General features: G+C 44.5%; 1 protein-coding gene across 1 annotated transcript; it reads right to left on the bottom strand.

The window, feature by feature from the left end:
• Positions 1-957: 957 nt before the first annotated feature.
• ARPC1A (actin related protein 2/3 complex subunit 1A) lies at positions 958-16171 on the bottom strand. The gene is made up of 10 exons (XM_042864297.1): positions 16083-16171; positions 12815-12891; positions 12143-12247; positions 9310-9532; positions 7237-7344; positions 4174-4386; positions 3328-3403; positions 2948-3141; positions 2156-2246; positions 958-1359 (listed from the first exon to the last, which is right to left on the bottom strand). Exons 2-10 carry the CDS (start codon positions 12876-12878, stop codon positions 1321-1323), a joined length of 1113 nt encoding a protein of 370 aa, XP_042720231.1. The 5' UTR covers positions 12879-12891; positions 16083-16171; the 3' UTR covers positions 958-1320.
• Between the last annotated feature and the right edge of the window lie 2707 nt (positions 16172-18878).

Raw genomic sequence — 18878 nt, 5'->3', positions numbered from 1 at the left:
GCGTTCTGCCCTTCCTTCTCAGTCGCTCAGAGCTGAGCCGTGAGCAGGGGATGATGCAGCACTCCTGTTCCAGAGGAAGTGGTGACATTTACTCACTGGGTCGTTGGTTTTTTTTAACGCACTTCTGCATTTTCGACAGAAATGACAAGGTCTCAGACCTTATAAAGCAATGCCTCGAGCCAGAAAATCCCCCTCCTAAGCACAGCCTGCACCAAGCTCCAGGCAGTGGTACAGTGAGCCTTAATTAGAGCGTATGAATAAAGGGAGTTATGTGCCAAGGCCTCAGCACGCTGCCCAGGCTCGGAACTGCACTTCAGATGGCTCACCTGGAGACAAAGGATCAGTGCAGCAGTGTTTGCTGTTACTCCTGTTAAATGTGCTTTGTTACTCCACTGGTCACCACACAGAACTCCATGGGCTGAGCACTCAGCTCCCACACGACATGCAGACCTGTGTAATGTCACAGGCTCACCAAGTGATTTGCTTTTCATTTGCTGTCCCCAAGATCTGGATTTTTGCCTTCCTGTCCACACGTAACCTTCCACACTGCACCCTGTGCTGTGAAAAGGCTTTGTACAAATCCCAAAAGGCAACCACAGATAATTCTGGTCATCTAAAACTATGACCCACTACAATGGAAAAGGCATTCGGGTTAATTTGCTGTCACTACCATTCGGAATGCCAGGCAGACAGAACTCAGAGTCAGCAGGACAGAACTATTCCTCCTCCAACATCACCACCTCAAAGGATCAGCCCTCGAACGAAGCCCAGCTCAGTCTTCACATCCAGACCATCACAGCTCCAGGTCTTCAATTGCCAACTTCAAGCAGCACAGTTAAGATGAACTCTTCCTGTTCTGAGGCCATAAAACACCAGGTCAGGATTTTATGCTCTCTGAGATCATTCTTACAAAATCCCCTTTTTAATCACTCTTAATGGGCACCAAAACACAAAGAATCTGTTTTTCTTTTTTTTTTTTTATTATTATTATTATTTCTAGCAGACAATTTACATAAAATTCCCCTTTTAAGTTAGTGATTCATAACTTCCTGCAATAAACTACTTAAGGAGCAGCTTTGGTAAAGAATGGAATGAAACAACCAACCAAAAAATAAAAATAAAACAAAAAAAAAAGAACAATCACAGCTGATTTTGAAACCAACACAATTCACCAAATTTAGGTTCAAAAGAAAATCTGCCAAGCCGTTCTTTCTCAGTGTTTCCAAGCATTCCACCTTTCTCCTCCCTCCTCAGGTTTGTGCAGACGTGGGAGCTGCATTCTGTCAGCAGTTTGTCCTGCTAGATGCTGGCAATCCATCTTTACATGATTCGTAGACCTTGAATGGAGGACTCCAAGGTCTTGGAAGAGAGAAAACCGTAATGACAACGTGCTGAGTAAGCAGTGTTAAACAACTCCTTGTAAAGGCTGATGTTAAGGAGGAAGGAGCCATACACAAGGCTTGAGATGACTCTGATTCAGGAGCCAGGCAGCACTAAAAGCATTCATTTCCAACTCTCACACGTGGACCAACAGCTCCACCCCCTCCCTGCTGAAGCAGCATTAAAACATTTCACACATGACCTCAGTTTCTCCTTTGGCCTCTACCCCCATCAAAGCATTCTGGCATGATACAATGTAAATAACGACTGTCCTAAAAGCCAGCGTTGGAGGTTTTCAATACAGTGCTTACTGTATTTTTTAATTGTTTGAGGTAACTATGTACTACCCTGATGAGTTAATTAAGAGATGGCAGGAGCATGTTCTGCAGAAAGACACTGAGCAGAGTCCAAAGGGATGGGAACAAGGAGAGACACTGAGCCTCACCATATTAAAAGCTGTTCTACAGCCCCACTGTGGCTAAGCACAGGCTGGAGAAGCAAAGAACACGTGGGATGACTGCAGGTACAGCAAGCAATTCATTAAAAAAATAAGTCTGGATCAGTACCATCTGCTAGGCAAAACACCTCTGCATTTAAGCTGGGTCCTGGCTCTGCCTTGCTCATGGAGTTCACTAATGCTCCTGGTATCCCAGCCTGGATTTCCTATTTCCTGCTAGCAAAACTCAAACTAGGGCTGCGCCCCAGAAACTGATGCTAGAGATTGGAAAAGGAATCACTGCAAGCAGTTCCCACCAATGCAGCAGTAGGAGCATACCTTGAAGTCCCAGATGGTCATCGCTCCATCGATGCCCGTGGTGCAGAACTTCCGACAGTCCCGTTTGTCCACCTCATAAATGGACACCTGGCTGCAAGCAGAGAGCGAGAGCCGTAAGGCAGACACCCATCCCAGAGAGCCAGAAAGCTGGGGCTGAAATCAACTCCTACTCTTCCAAGGGGAGACGTCAGAATAGCAGAGCTTATGCTACATTTTTGGCACGGTGCTTCAGGAAAATAAGCAGAGAGAGGATGCTGAGAGCCCTTATCAGTCAGTGGCTGAAGACTAAACATTTTCCTCGGATAAAGACAGTTTGCTTCAGGAATGCTGCATCTTCTAGGCTCACACACTTTTAAGATATAAGAGTATTTTACTCAATTAGCTTGAATCGATCCTTTTTGATGAATAAATTTATAGAGAATTAACATCAGAAGTAAGAAGCTGAGATGTGAATTCCCGTTCCAGGTGAATTCTCCTAACTGTGCTTTGCAGTACTACCAACCTCTTGTGAATTCTTCACATATTTGATAAGATAAACTGCATCCAAGTTGCAGAACACATTAAACACGAGCTAACAGGAATAGCATGCATGCAGTGTTAATAATTAACTTTACCAGCTTTCACAATTCCCAGAAACACACAGGTGTTACTGAAAGGCTGGAATGGATACGGGATACCAGCTACACCCATCCGGCGTGGCAAATCCGAGCCCTCAAGGTCTGTGGTTCATGCTGTGAAACCAAAGCGATGAGGAGCCCTGCTCGCCCTCACCTCGACAGCCAAGACACTCACGTTATACTGTTCTGGTGCAGAGTCTCCAGGGTAGTGTTACGATCTTCTGTGGTGGCTCTTTTGTCCATATTTCGGAAGCGCTCCATGGCAGAGATGTTGCGCTGGATGCTCTGTTTTGGAATGTCCAGTTTCGAAACGAAGGTCAGCAAGCCACGCTCATCACAGTTAAAAAGCATGGGGCAGCAATCATGGCCCTGCAACCACACACCAGGAGAGCATGTGAAGACCCAGAGTTTCTCTTGTTCTGCTGTTGTTAATTGCAGAAACGTAACGCTCGACACCATGGAGATGTTGCTTATCGCTAACTTGTCAACTCATGGTGCTTTTCTCACTCTCCAAAACACTACAACACTCTACAAGGAGAAAATAAAGACACTTACAGCTGCCACCACGCTGTTCTCAGAGACAAATGACACACTCAGGAGTGGAAGGAATTCTGTTTTCAGCTGCGAAACCCTGAACACAGGAGTATTTGTTAAGGACTTCAGTGAAACCTCTCATCTTTGGTTCCAGCAAAAAATAAGAGACAATTCCCAGACAAGCATTACTGGAATAGAATTCAGTGGAGCTCAGCTGTCCCAAGGTGACACCAGAAGGCTGAAATCCGTAATAATTCCCCTCCCCCCCAAAAAAAAAGGTTCAAATTCAAGAGGCTATTAACTGGATCTACAGTATAAAACCACTTGATGTTTCAGTCCTCAGCATCAGCTCTTTAGAAGGAAAAAGTCTGGGTGTTAAATTAGGTCAGTTTTTGTGATTTTTGTAATAATTGAGAAAGGAATTGTAGAGCCATCTATACTTAGTGATATCCTTAGCCAGTTACTTACACAGCTAAGGCCATCAGAATCAAAACTCAAAGCTGAGCACAGCAGTACCTGGATGATCCACCCGTGCCAGCAAAATGCACACACAGTCTCTTCCTCAGTTAGAAAACCATGGAGTCTGAGAAGTTCTTAAGATCAAGGAGGAGCTGTTAATTAAATACTTTGATGGACTGGAAGCAAGTGATTGTACCCACACTGAAGATGTCCTAAAAGCAACTTGAATTATACATAATATAGAATTGTAGGAGTCTACCTTATTTATGTAGGCCTCAAAGAGGCTGCTATGACATGCAGTAAAGTGGAAACAGCAGTCCCAGCTCTTGCTGCTGCAAGCACAACATTGCACACACTGCTTCCTTCTAATGTCCAACACAGAATAGTTAACAGTAAGAGCAGACTTACATCATATTTTTTGAAGCATCAGCAACTGACACAGTGCTGTCATGGCTGACCCAGGCTAGGCGGTTACCACTGGCAGAAAAGCTGACACTGTGCACCCATCCGCCACTGCCAGCACCCCCAAATTCTGACATCAGCTGCCCAAAAGGCATTTTGGAGCCCCACGGTGTACTGGCAGGCTTCTCATCCACTTCCTTGATGTAAGCAGAAAACACCCTGCAAATAAAAGATTTCTACATGAACAAAGACATTAGAAAAGAAACAGCTGGCAGCTGCACACACATTTCACATGGGAAACAACTGGATGCTTTCTAACTCTCCCAAAATAAAGTAGTACAGTGTCTTTTAACAGTAATCCACACAGGCTGGGAAGTTTCAGTACACAGAAGAAAGCAACAGCAGCAGGGTGTAATGCAGGTTGCTTTCTCACAAATGCTTCTCTCTCTTCTAATCCACTTGTTTCCAGAAGATGGCACAAAAACACACAACGTCCTTACAATTTTGCTGTGCTGATTTCCCTTTCATCCCTCTGCAGTGCTATTAGCTCTCAATTTCTCCAGTTAGAGAAAAACCCAGAGCTACCACACATAATAATTATGTTCTCACACAGACCAATAGAAAACCACCCACTTCTTAAGAACGTTCACTTTTTAGCAGGATTTCAAAGAAAGAAAATGGATGTTCAGCTCCCAGCACAGGGGCTCTGAACCACCTCAGTCTGGCTCCTTATGGAAGGAATGCCTTGAAAGCACAAAATACCACAGTGTTCTTATGTTGGTTGGTTGTTTTTTTTGTTGGTTTTGTTTTTTTTCCCAGCACTACAATTTTCAAGATATGTTTAAATAGGAAGCCCTCCTCCTTTCATCAGATTCCTTCTGCATGATTCAGACCTGCCACAGCATGGTGCTCCCAACTGTTGCCATGGAAGCTGCCAGCACGTCACACACACAGGATTGGAGTCCATTGAGCAGGAGAAGCAAGTGAGTGGTGCCATACTACAACCAGAGATGTTCCAGGAAGAAGGAAAAGCAGCAATCAAACATTCATGGCTGCAGCCAAACTAAATGAAATTGTTTTACAGTGAATTGAAGGAAAAGTTGCTTCCCATACCACCACCATCCAAAGTTCTACTTTTAATCTCGTCAGTGTGGAATGTGGGCTTCAAAAGGTGTCTGTGTTCAGTTCATTCAAATAAAGCTGTTCATTTGGAATGAGAAGGGTTTAACTGCAGCTATTTTAGGTACAGATTTTCAGAGAATTAAGTAAGAATTTATGCTCAGCTCTATCAGTTTAAATATAATTTAACGATAATCCTCCCAGAAACTTAATATTATAGAGCCACCAGAAAGGATGGCTCTCCTAATGTATGGAAATAGGACAAGATGTTTAAAGCAGCAGCCTTGGACACGAGGCAGAAAAAAATCATTCCTAAGTAGTAAGAGACCTTGAACAGAACTGTTGGCAAAAAAAAAATCTTTCCACTTATTGAAGTCTCCCTCTCAGAACCACCTCAGCTTGAAGGCCCCAGCCTTCAAAGAACACTGGGAAATGACTTTCATTCCCATAGCAACATTGTTCCAGCAAGAATATGCAATTATCACCAATGCTATATATATATATATATATGTATATATATATATATATAATATACAAGTACGTATTCCTAAAGTAAGAGGAGCTCATCTAGGGCCAGCCTCCAAAAAACTGCTGAATATCAACCTGGAGTCTCTTCTGCCCTCCATTTTTTTCCAAACTCAGCTGCTTCCTAGCTGGCAGTGTCTCCAGCAGATCCATTTCCTAGTCTTCTCCAGAACCACCTATCAGAACAGATGCACACTTCAGCCCACCTATGTTTCTTATCTTTAACTGCAGTGTAATTGCATGTTCCCTGGAAGTGGAATTCTGGAGATCTTTAGTCATCATCGAGCAAAGGTCAAGCTCTTCCTGAGCAAAGTCCAGAGACAAAAGAGCTGAAGTCCAAATTACAAGACATATACAGATCAGCTGACATAACATCACAGTCCCAAGATGCTTTATGATCACATATGAAAAAATTTCCACATGTGAACAGCAGCTGCTTCTAGAAGATGAACGAGTCCTTTACGCCACACTATTTTGGGAACGGAAGCAAACGCTCACAGTTCATGTAATTAAAACTGGAGATAAGGCAGGAAAGGGAGACAACTCTCCTCCTCTTGCCCAGCTGCCATTGAACATCTCTGCTACCTTTCATAGAAAGGTAACAAAGGATTGACTTCAGATGCACGTCTTTCATTCCGAAACAAGGAATGCCACGGCCAGCCCCTCCCCCCTCTCCCACTCCTTAGTTATTCTCAGTATACATTTTGAAGCTGCAAAATTGCACGATTACATAAAGAAATTAAGAAAATAAGCTTTCTTATTATTCAGGGATGAGTGATTAAGTAAAATATGAACTGAAGTCAATCACTGCATGCAGCTCCCATGCAAGCTTCAGTGCAGTGACTCCAGTAAGTCAGCACAAAGCAACTTGCAGAACCCATCCCTCACGGTGTGCCTTCACAACCCATCCATCTCAAACGTCAGCCTGCTCTGCAAAAATGGTGCTTTGCTGCCCTGAGTTTCAGGTGCATCAATTCCTCATGAGGCCAGGTGAGCACAGCCACGTGAACGGCGGCTCGGAGAAGAGAAAGGTGAGACAAGCTGCAGCACTAGGATACTGCTTCTGAAACTCTAATGAGCAGTGGTACATTCCTACCAGATAGCATCTGTAAATCTAATTTCAGACTAAAAGCCCAGTACTCATTACACCTATAACAGCAGCACTTGCATGCTCTGCTAGTAAAGAAACTCACCAGCTCATTAAACTCAGTTGAATCCCCCAGGAGATAAATGTTAGTAGCCCTAGGCATTCATGCAGCAGCTCCAAAGTCAATGTCTCTTAAGCTGGGCATTTTATTTTGGTAACAACATCGTTATGTGATGAGCTGCCTTCTATTCCGATAGCAATCGCACAGGCATCATGCTTCTGCTTCTCACTTGAACCCGTGAGCCAAACTCACTCAGAGATGCTTTATTTTCTCCCACCTGCACTTGAAGTCACAGGATCCAGCAGCCAGCAGAACATTGTTGGGGTGCCAGTCCAGGCTGAGGACAGTAGAACGAATGGGCTTTTTAATGTGCTTGCTCACCCACCTACATTAAAAAAGATGAGATTTTTATGTAAATATTTTACTCACTCCTCAAAACCCAAGAAATACACCTCAAAAGCATCACCTCTTATCAATGACTGAACACAAGCTTTGCTAGAAAACTCACATTATGCCCAAGCCCTACATATTTTATGCCTTTGGTTGTGCCCATTTCCTTGCATATTTTTACTGTCTATGAACCTCATGTTGTTATCTTAATCAAAGTTTTAAATACTACAAACAAAGTCACATTAAATATGCAACTCTTCCTCTGAATCTAATTCATCTTCTAATTTATGTTTATGATACATCACACTGAATTCCTTGACATGAATTTTGCACAGTAATTGCTTGGTTCTTTCCTCCTGGTGAACAAGAACTGAGTTTTGGCCACGGCGTAGAGCTGAGCAGCATTATTTTGTTACATCACTGAGTGCACTTCCTCTCCTGCTTCTTCCAACTTTTCTAGAGTACAACAGCTATAAGAGCCAACACATAAACGGGTGAACTGCCAACAATAAGGCCAAAGTCTGGATTTCAGTTATCTGTAAAAGTGGTCCTACTGTTGAATGCATGAGCACTAACTTCAACGTGTCTCAGCAGATTGAATTTGTTTGAACTGCTTACAAAGTAGTGGGGAAATCTGTTATTCACTGCATGGCCTTTGGGATGATGGTGGTTTTTCTTTGAGTTTACTTCCATCAGCAGTTCTAAGGATCACATTAAATTGTCTTTGACACAGGAGAATTTTGATTCTTCTACAGACAAGTGAGGCAGAGAAAACATTAAGAACTGAATAAACTGGAAAGCAAAAAAGTCCCATACAGTCTTTAAAGTGAACTTTGCAGATGGTCTCTGTGTTTAGCATCCTCACATGGACACTGTACACAGAATGGTGGGAACACACACCTGTGTTTTCACAAATGTTAATGCAACCCAAACTAATGGATACCTAACATACCTATCATCACCTACAGGGGATATGGGAAAATGCAGCTCCAATACAGATAGCTACAAATGTAGATCTCTTAAAGATCAGAAGCTCTAACTTTCCAAAGATAATATCAATGGCAGAAATATTTATGATATTCCTGTCTCAGATCTATGAACTGTGTGAGAATAAATGACAGCATACAGAACAGGCAAATGACCACCTTGAACATCTGCTCTTGGACCAGCCTGGAGATATCTGGCAGATTTGAATTTTTTATTGACAAGAAATGATCCAGTACAGAAGATGCAAGACCAAGTTCTTTATTCAGTCAGGAAGGAGCGTGGGGCAGGAGGAAACAAGTGGCAAAGAGGTATCTGCTCTGCAGAAATTCTTGTGCTTTTAGAAGAGCAACTTCAGTTTATGGCAGTCAACGATACCTATGCCAACACATATAACCTGAAAACAGACTTAGTCAAAGGCCCTTAGGTGCTACACTACAGTAAAGAGGTAAAAGAAAGAACCTTTTCCCTGAAATGTAGAATTCCATGAAAGAACTGTTGAAGCCTATTCCTCTTTATTGCCAGAAGATCTTAGAATTAGTAAAATAGTGTAGTTATACTAAGTGCAGAAATGCTAAGTCAGGGCCTGAAGCAGTGATTGAGCACCTGGTGAGAAGGCAGGGCCAACCCAGGGGAGCTCAGGTGTGTGCAATGCATCTGAGTGACTGGAAGGGTAGAGCCAGGATCCACCCCTTCCCAGACCTCATTTAAGGGCTGGCAGTGAAGGCAAGGGGATCCTGCTGGAGATCTCTTCTTGCTGGAGGCCTTTCAAAGGTAAGTAAATTTTCTTCTTTTGTTTTTGTGGCTACTGCATTTGGGCTTGACTCCGTTTGCCGTGGCCAAAGACTTTGCCATTCTGCTGTGACTGCTGTACATCACATTGTTACAAATAGTAACTTAGCTACTGCCACCAAACTCCAGGCTTTAAGCTTCCCCAGGCAGCCCTTAGAGTACAAACAAAAATCAAACAGCTCACCAGTCGTTTTCAGACTCAAAGTAGCACACAGATATAAGCCGAGCTCCGCTTCCTACAGCAAATTTATTCTCCAAGGGAGACCATTTCACAAAGGTGGCTGCACGGTTGATTCTCAGGATCACGAGCGTTGGTTTCCACACGCCATCCTTCTGACTCCACACGTAGGCGTTGCGGTCTGCGCCACACGTCACAATGCGGTCACTTTTGGGAGCCCAGTCAATACCTGCAATCCAGACTTCGTGTTAACAATATTGCCTGTTTGCTTTATAGTAATTCAACACAGTCTCACAGCCTTCTTTCCCCCAGAGACAGTTGTTAGTCTTATGTTGGCGTTCCCCTTGTTCTCCAGGCGCCGTTTTAAACTGTTATGGCTATCAGTTCTTCCATCCAGCCTTCACCAAAACTGCAGATCCCAAACTTTGAGGTTCTGAACAGAGAATCTGCTCACTGAGCAAGCTAGCTAACAGCTCACCAACAGGTGGAGCTCTGCAGGCTGGCTGAAATGCAGCCACAAATCACTGACCTCTGCACAAGGCTCATTATGGACAGCAGAAACCCAGCAATACTGAAGCACAAACATCTAACATCTGTTTGATCTAAATGTTCAGCTAACAAGATGTTGAGTTTTTGTCACTTAGCAGGGATTGATCCTTATGTACCATTACAAACCTTTGGGTTGTTGCATGCTTATTTATTAAGCTGTACCATGAGAAAGTCTATCAAGCAAAAGCAGAATTAAAAAAATCACAGAATGCAACAAATCAAAACTTTGATAAGCTTGCCATTGCTTCTTTCCCTTTCCTATGCAAAGCTTGTTCTCAACTGGAAACTCTCCTGGCAACGTTATTTTTCATCCCTTCTTTAGAATCCTTCTTTGAGATGCATAGTGCAATCCTTAACTCTCCCACAAAACTGTACTTCAATTATTTTCCCCATGTTCTGTATTAAAAACATCCCCTAAGTGCACAAACTGAAAAAAAGGATTAAGGGTATCTGCACTAATTTGTATCACTTTGTTCATATACTGCTTCAAAATAGGGTTATGCTTAAGAAGCTCAGTTCTGAAGTTGTTGGTAATCTGAAACCAGAGTTACAAGTCAATCTTGCACTGCTTTTGAAAGGCAGATCACTGTGCCCTTCTTTACTGTCTCTGTCATTCCCACATCTCCCTTGCATTAGCACCAGCATTCTGATTCTGAACTTGCCTCAGATCTTTATTCACTCCTCTTGCGAAGTTTTCTGCTAATCTTCAAGACACCAGAAGGCAACACTAAGAACCTTGGCCTTTATGATGAGAATTTAGAGTGGCAGTGGCCTCCTGTCAGCAACAAGTGGTTTGATAAGTCTATCTCCTGTGTGTAACCACAATTCATGTCCACTCTGTAAGACAACTGCAGCATTTAGTATTCCAAAGGTATCAGCTATGCTGGAAAGCAGCACAAGCTCTTTTGCCAAGTTATGAATATTTGGCTTCTCTCTAACATCAGTAGGTAAAAAGTAAAATGTAGAGAAAAGCCTCTGGTGGAATGGAACATCGCTTGTAAATTCAACCCAAATGATTCCTCACAAAAGAACAAGTACAGTTGTTCTCTGAATGTAAAAACCAGATCAACTGAATAAAGTTCCAGCAAAATGCTGTTAGGCAGACAGTTCTGCCAATAGAGAGCTGAGGACAGAATTTTGCTGTTCTGGGGCAAGCTCTTTGATTAATTACTTCCATTTCCTTAGAGGGTAAAGTTCCTCATCGAAGTACCACGTGCACAGAAAAGACTAAACAGGACAATTTCATTTTTAAAACTAACACCTTTTGACTTGTGGAAGCTCTCACGCTTTTGTTGTGGATCCACAGATGGGTCTGCAGTAAAAGTGCTCACTATCTGCCCTAAGTTCAAGGCTGGTCACATCAAATGCAGTTGTACCTCAGAACTGTCCTTTCTCTGTGTATGGGAACTGTTGAGTCATGGCCTGAACCACTGATTGAGCACCTGGGGAAAGGACCTGGGTCAGCTCTGGGAGCACAGGTGAAGGCAATTCAGCTGTGTGACAGGAAAGGGTGGAGCCTGGCTGCACCTCTCTTAGATCTCAATTAAGGGCTGACTGCCACAGGGAAAGGATCTCTGGTTGGAGATCCCTCCCCTGTGGAGTTTTCCTTGTGAGCCCAGATCTTCAGAGACAGGTGAGCACCTTTTGTTTTCCTTTTCCACACTGTATTTGTGGTAGTGCATTTGTTGTTCTATTCCTGTGCCGCCTTTCCACTGCTTTGATCTTTTGGACTGTAGCATCTTGTAAGACCAAACTACAGCCACCAGTGAAGAAATGTTAAAATATCAGGAATTCAATCTCCTCCTGAGGGTGGCTAAAGTTACGTTTCTGGTGTCTTGCTTTTTACTTTGCAGTCAAGTCAGTTCTTAAAGCTTTCCTCCTGCATCTGGCTTGAAAGAACTGCTCTTCCTGCTCACTGAGGATGCTACACAAACACTTCTCTGCATTAGCACTGAGAAAGGGAAGGACTGTTTCCATCAGCATCTGTGGCAACTTAAAACACTTACCAACCTAAAGCCAGAGTACTGTAGGAAAGGGAAAGGAGAAATGTATCAACACAAACTTGGTGAAATGAATCCCTAAAAAAAGATTTACTGCTGTCAGAAGCCATGAACCAACAGTTCACTGCATGCAGGCCAGGAAAATGCTACAGAGTTCTCCATAAAGAGGGAATACCTACATATAAAGAGATCTATTTACTGCAGGTTTCCTGTTCAGATGCTCGGCTGAGGAAAGAAGGGTGCAGGGAAAATTGCTGCACAATGTCTGGCACAGCTTGCTCTTCACTTACCTGTAATGTGGCCATTGTGTTCCTTTAGCTCGTGAGCTTTTACCCACTGGCTCCCATTCTTCTTGTAAATGTGGACTTCATGATTATTAGGGCTAATGGCAATTTCTTGAAGAAGAAAAGAAACAGTCCCTTAGTACAGAAAGCTTCTTTAATACCCTTTTACTTGGAAGAACTTCCCAGTCTAAGGCTTGTATTCTTAACTTTCAGAGCATTTCATAGGTTTTGTAAACCAAGGGCTACCATCCCTGCTGGGTAATATCAAAAAATGATGGCCATAACATGATTGTGAGTACACTGAACAGAAAGACAGCACAGCTGGAATGTAACAATCCAGCTGCAGTAGAAGACTATATATAAAAAGAAAAGGCTGGGCTTGGGACAGGGAAATAAAAGGTTAAAGAGTATGAGAAGGACATGTTCTGAGGGGGTACAGACCAAGAGGCAAAACTTTCTGGGCCTCCACCAAGACTGGATTTGCTTAAATGTCCAAGTTTCAAAAAAGGGTCTCAAATCCAAACAGATTTAGGACTGCAGCATGCTTCTTGGATTCTACGTGTAGTGCTGTGTACTTGACCACATCCTCCTTAAACATGGTCCAGAACACTTCAGGGTGAACCAATTGACAGCACAGAGAAAAGAGCAGCTGAGAAAGTAAAGGAAAACATCACTTACGAGTACGGTCTCTGTTCCATGCATGGCAGGTGATTGGCTCCAATAAGAACTGATGTAGAGACATTCCGAGTTAATTCCTATGTTGGAAAAGTTGGGGGGGGGGAAACTGAAAGGTGTGAAAATGACAACAAAACACTTCCAAGTTCAGTGGTTGTTAAAACAAATCAGCCCTCAACATCTACAAAGGCTGCTCCAGCTCAGCATGACAATTTATTCAGACAATGACAGACGCTCAGCAGGTTACGACCTTTCCCCCTGTGCCCCAACATCTTTGGTAGGTCAATGAATTTTGACTGTCCTGCTCACTACAGCTAATTGCAATTGCTCTAAGAGGTTTATGCTCTTGCTTCTTACTGTATCCTCATATGAGGAAACACTGTTATGAAATCTAACACCTAACACTTTAACTGTGGAATTAGAATACTTATACAAGAAACTTAGTGACAGCTTAATGAATTGATTTGAAATTCTGGTGTGTACTGAGGCTCGCTGCACTACAATGAAATCTTTTTTTTCCATCTATCAGGAGGCTAAACTGATGTGCACAGATATGCAACTGTAATCTGCTGATGTATCATTTGATGAAACCGTTTGTAAGTATCCTAGGGAAAAACCACTAACATCAGTAACGAACTAAGTACTAATTTCTTCAAGTTAATCCTAGCACTTACCTGCTTTATGGCTTTCATGCTTGTGAGATTCAAACAGTGGAAGAACAAACTGAATTCTTTGGGTTTGTGAATACTTTTTTTACAAGGCTAGACACTGAGTTTTTCTTCTAACTTACTGCTGAACGTTTGCAGGTGATTGAAAGCTCTTTAAAATATCAGATCATACCTCTGTGTCCTGTGTTAATCAAGGATAGTATAAATGGATGGCAGGTAGCACTGTAACAACTCAAGGTCACCTGTAAGAGCTGAAATGTGCACAGCTCAGCACACACCACTGGGATTTCTTCATGTCTTCCTCCTTTCATGTATTCCACATGTTTTGTAGCAATTTATCCTCGGCTGATAGCAGTGTCTGCCTGCCCCTCCACGTACATCTAACAAGCACCATCTCTGTGATGTCACTCCAAGACATCCACACCCATTGCAGCCTGAAATTACAACATAGCCAAGTATGGCCATGTTAGCAGAGGGTGGAGACTTCAGGACAAGGTAGGAATTTGGAAGCAAACAGGAAATGAATGGCGGTCCCACAGAAACTCAGGAGTGAATGAGAGCTGAGTAACCCCTTTCAGAGCCGAGCAACTGTAGCAGCCCACTAGTTTAAGAAGTATCTCTCCTCAGGACTCTGTGCATGACACAGTACTTCATCAATGCAAATAATTGGACAGATTTTTTTCTTTAAAAAAATCAAGCCCTGTTGTTATAAAGAGACACGATTTGCAGTTTCATTAAATGTACTTAAAATAGAAGCTTGGGCTAAATGAGCTTTAAGTCCAGTTCATAATTTTAACTGCCATAATTTTCTTAGTTCTTCTACTAATCTTATCCTAAAGATCAAATAAAGCCACTACATGCATGCAGCCCTAAGAAAAACAATTACTTATTTTTACTGATGTGAGAACATTGACACAATCCAAGCTACCTTTGACCTTGGACAGCTATGGTTTGAGATTCCATGCGTTAACATAAGCAAAACATGACTGCAAATTGCTTTTTCCAGTCTTGCTTTAGTACGTGCCAACAGTTCAGTAGCAGTGCATTTCCATATACAGGAAAAGCTGAAGAGCTCTACTACCAACAGGGAACGCTCAGCCTTTTTGACTCTTTCCAAATAAAATGTGAAACTATCCAATCTCTGCTGCCCAAGGAACGCAGCTATTTCCAAACACTTTCTAACACAGTCCTCATGCTCTCTCCACAGGTTGGCACTCTGCAAAGCACTGCTGTCCCATCCTAACAACTCCTAGTTCAGAGATTTTTGCTCACTAACCTACAGGCTTTTCCCAAAGCTTGCATCTGCACAAGGGACGTGATGCGTTCTCATCTGCTGAGCTTCTCAAGTGCCACAACTGGCAGCAAGCAGCTGGCTTGGGTTTGGTAACGCTCATTAAGAAACAAGTGATGACAATCTCAAAAAGCACAAATATTTCTCATCTGATCACTGCAATGTTATTTCCTTTGGGGAGATAAATATTGTTTGTAAGATCTTATTAAGATTTATTCCTTCTCAGAGACCAGCTGAATGACTTGGTACAACCACTGCATCATAACCCGTCAGTGTTCTCCTGTCTGCCAACCTCAGCACTTCACATAGGAAAGGCACTGTTGTGATAACTGTTACAGAATCACAGAATGGCCAGGGTTGGAAGGGACCTCAAGGCTCACGAATCTCTAACCCCCTGCCGCATGCAGGGCCACCAACCTCCACATTTAGGACCCAGGGCCCCATCCAACCTGGCCTTGAACACATTCAGGGATGGGGCATCCACAGTCTCTCTAGGCAGCTGTTCCAGCACCTCACCACTCTCTCTGTAAAGAATTTCCCCCTGACATCCAACCTAAATCTGCCTCCCTTAACTTCAAACCATTTCCCCTTGTCCTGCAGTTATCAACACTTTCAAAGAGTTGATTCCCCTCCTGTTTGTAGGCTCACTTTAGGTACTGAAAGGCTGCAATGAGGTCACCCCACAGCCTTCTTTTCTCCAGGCTGAACAAGCACAGCTCCCTCAGCCTGCCTTCATAGGGGAGGTCTCCAGCCTCCTGATCATCTTCGTGGCTCTTTCCTTTATTTTTCTTTCAAATGCAGACTAACTGTCTTTGAGTTTCGAAATACAACTTAAGGGCTGGGTGAAAAAAGGACTCCAGCGCGCTCAGCCCGAGCTTTCAGAGCACATCTACGGCAAACACCCCTGAGCTGCTGTCACCTCTCGAGAAGCACGAGGCGACCCAGGATGAACAGCGAGGAGATGCGTCTGAATCAGAGACAGCGAGTGAGGGCGAGAGCCGCCGTTAATCTCTGCCTATCTCCACACCCCGTGGAGCAGCCGGCTGAGCGCCGCCTCCCATCGCTGTCATCCCCTCCGGACCCCCAGCGCTCCGTTCCGTCGGGGCGGCGGCAGCTCGGCACGAAGCGGGCGGTGCCGGCCGGCCCGCACAGGTGAGCGCTGCCTGAAGGACGGAGCCGCCCCGCCCGCTGAGCCGAGCGCAGGGCCGGGCGAGGGGCCCGCAGGCCGCGGTCGAGAGCCGGGGAGCCGCCATCCCTACAGCACCTGGGCCTGCGGGTGGGCGGACGGCCGCTCCTCGGGGCCGGGACTCACCTGAGGCGGCGGGGGCGGAGCGGGGCTCGCGGACTCTGGGCAGTCGACGCGACTCCGCTCCGGGCGGCGGCGGCGGCGGAGGGGAGGGGTGGGGGGGGCGGCCCGGCACTGACAAGGGAGCCAGGAAACGCGCACTGCGCCTGCGCGCCGCCCGCCGGCCAGCCTCCCCCCATGGGTTGCGCATGCGCCATGCTGCGGGGGCGGGAGGACGCTCTGCGCCTGCGCGGAAGGAGGGAGGGCGGGATGGAGGAATGTGGGGTGCGCGCGCGCCGTGCTCTCGCCTCACACAAAGGAGGCGGTTGGGCGGGAGGCGCGTGCGCGGTGAGGGGTTGGCGCAGTCACGTGGTGCTGGGGTGTTGGGCGTGGGAGAGCGTTGTGTGTGCGGGGCTTCGACGGTGTGCGAGGGGAAGCGATGGAAGCTGTTGTGCCTCAGGGGCAGCTGTGGAGGAGCTGCTGCTGAGTGTGCTGAGCCATGCTGGCCTTGGGAGGTGTTCAGCTGGGGGCTGTAAGGCAGGAGCTGCTGTCGGCTGAGTGAAGGGCCTTCCTGAGCTGCACCGGGCGCTGCCCCTTCCCTCCTGCTGCATGGGGAGCCTTGCCCTGCTCCTCATCCCTGTGAGGACCTCTTGGGGTCTTGTGCTTTGGCTCCTGTAACACTCTGCTTATAAACCTTACTGGCCATGAGGATTTGTGAGCTGAAGCATGCCAAATCAGGCATGTGTCTCGTGGGGAGATGAGCTCTGAGGTACGGCTCTGCTGCTCCTCGTTGTGAGTTTAATTTCTGGTCTGAAAAAAATTTGTAAGCAACTGCAGGGGAACAAGGTGAGCTGTGTCCAGGTTGGCTTTGTAGTGAATGAATGGAGCCAATCTCATCTCCGTCTCTGGCGGTGTAACAACTTGCAGATAAGGATAAGGCAACGTGTCATATACCTTGATTTTTAGTGGAACTTCTGATGTTGGCTTGCAGGATTTTCTAATAATAAACTGAAAAACCAGTCTAGGTACTGCTTTAGCAGGGTTGCAGATCTAGTTGTGGAAAAATGTACTTGGTATCAGCACTTGTCTGGGGAACTACCTTCAGTCCATTACTCATCCACAACGAAACAGGCCTTGTAATTACAGTGTTTGAAGATGAGGTCAAGTTTGAGCTTGTATGAATGCACTGCCAGAGAACTGGAATGCAAAACAGGGAGCTCTATGGATAAAAGTAACAGGTGTAGTACTGTATACTTCATAATTGTGGAGCTGATTGTATTGCAGGAAAGGATGGAGGGGCTGCTGTGGGCTGTAAGCTGAATGAGTATCAACGGCTTGCTGTTGGAGAGGTGAATGCCATGAAGGTCTCTGTGAGTAAGAAAACTGCTAATAAGGCACAGGCGTCCTGCTATGCTGAGCTGTGCTACAACAGTGTGTCCGGTACTGGGCTCCACGTGAGAGAAATTTGTATGATTTAGAGAAAGAGGTAGAAGTAACAATCAGTCTTTGAACACATGACTTTTACAGAGCCAGAGAGAACAGAAAGCCGCAGACGTGGTTAGTCTTCAAATAGATGAAAGGATGCTGCTGTGAAGAAAAGGACAGTTTGTTCTCTCGTGTCCACTGGGGGTAGGGTGAGGAGCCATAAGCTAAAATAACAGCAAGGCAGATCTAGGTTACAGTGAAAAAATGTTCCGTGATTCTTCTGAACCAGTCGAGCAGTGTTGGACTGACTAGGCAAGGTATGGGCTGTTCTTAGAGGTTTTAAGAATAGATCAGACAAATATTTCTCACGGTGGGTGAAGTACAGTATAAGAGCTTGCATTCAGGAAGGAGACTTTGCTTAATGGGCTCCTAACCCAGTGTTACTGTGGTTCTGTAGCCCTGAGATATGTAATTGTTGCAGCCCTTGTTGGCTTAACGATAAAACTAGTTCAGCTGCACAGATTAAAGATGCTCAACTGGGCCAAGTGACATTACGTAACAGGAATGAAATGGCGTTTAAGCATGGCTTTATGTTTTCAAAATGATTTTCACCAGATGGGGTGAAAGTATCTAAATGAGGAGCTCTGCAGAGCTTTTAAGCATTAAAGGCTAAGGCCTCATCTTCAGCATAGCTTTCCAGAGGGTGTTCCACCTTTGTTCCTGTGGTATTGCTGATGCAATTAAACTCTGGTAATCCAGAAAGGATGCCAGTGTTTTTGAGATTTAAGGCCTTGCAAGCCAAATCAAAATGATTTTAATAAAAGTAGTTTAGGTCAATACGACCTTAAGATATATCTGGGGGGGGGAAAAAAAGAAGAGCTGGGACATTGTTTTCATTCTTTTTTTTTAACAGCAAGGGCACACAGTTGGTAACAGCTGCTCAAAAAGTGGGTTGCAATATATACAAACAGGTATTTGCAGATCATAGTGCTTAGTTTGAGAAGCCTTCTAGAAGTGTGTTATTCACCCCAGTATCTGAAAGCAGCAATTTCTGGCACTGAATGTTATATCGCATCTGATGCTTAACAGGAGGATGAGAAAGGCCATTTTTTCCTAATTGAATTCTCTGCCTTTCTAGACCTGCCATTTAGATCACAGTTTATCAAGATTGATTTTCATCAGGAATACTCTTGAATTATGAGGAGTGCTTTCCTTAAGGTCAAATGGAGTCACCGATTGAAATAACTGCAAATTCGGCAATTTTAAGCTTGAAAAGTCAATGTATCTGATTGTCCTATTTTTTTGTGTGTGGGTTTTTGTTTGGGGGGGGGGGGGGAGGGGTTGTTTGTTTGTTGCAACTTAATACAATGTTATGCGTGACAACTGTTAGAACTTCAC

This window comes from Lagopus leucura, unplaced genomic scaffold (genome assembly GCF_019238085.1).
Source record: "Lagopus leucura isolate 7727_CA_CO unplaced genomic scaffold, USGS_WTPT01 Super-Scaffold_760, whole genome shotgun sequence".
In the NCBI taxonomy this organism is placed as follows: Eukaryota; Metazoa; Chordata; class Aves; order Galliformes; family Phasianidae; genus Lagopus; species Lagopus leucura.
Note: the sequence above shows the minus strand (reverse complement) of the source record. Positions and strands in the feature narration are given on the sequence as shown.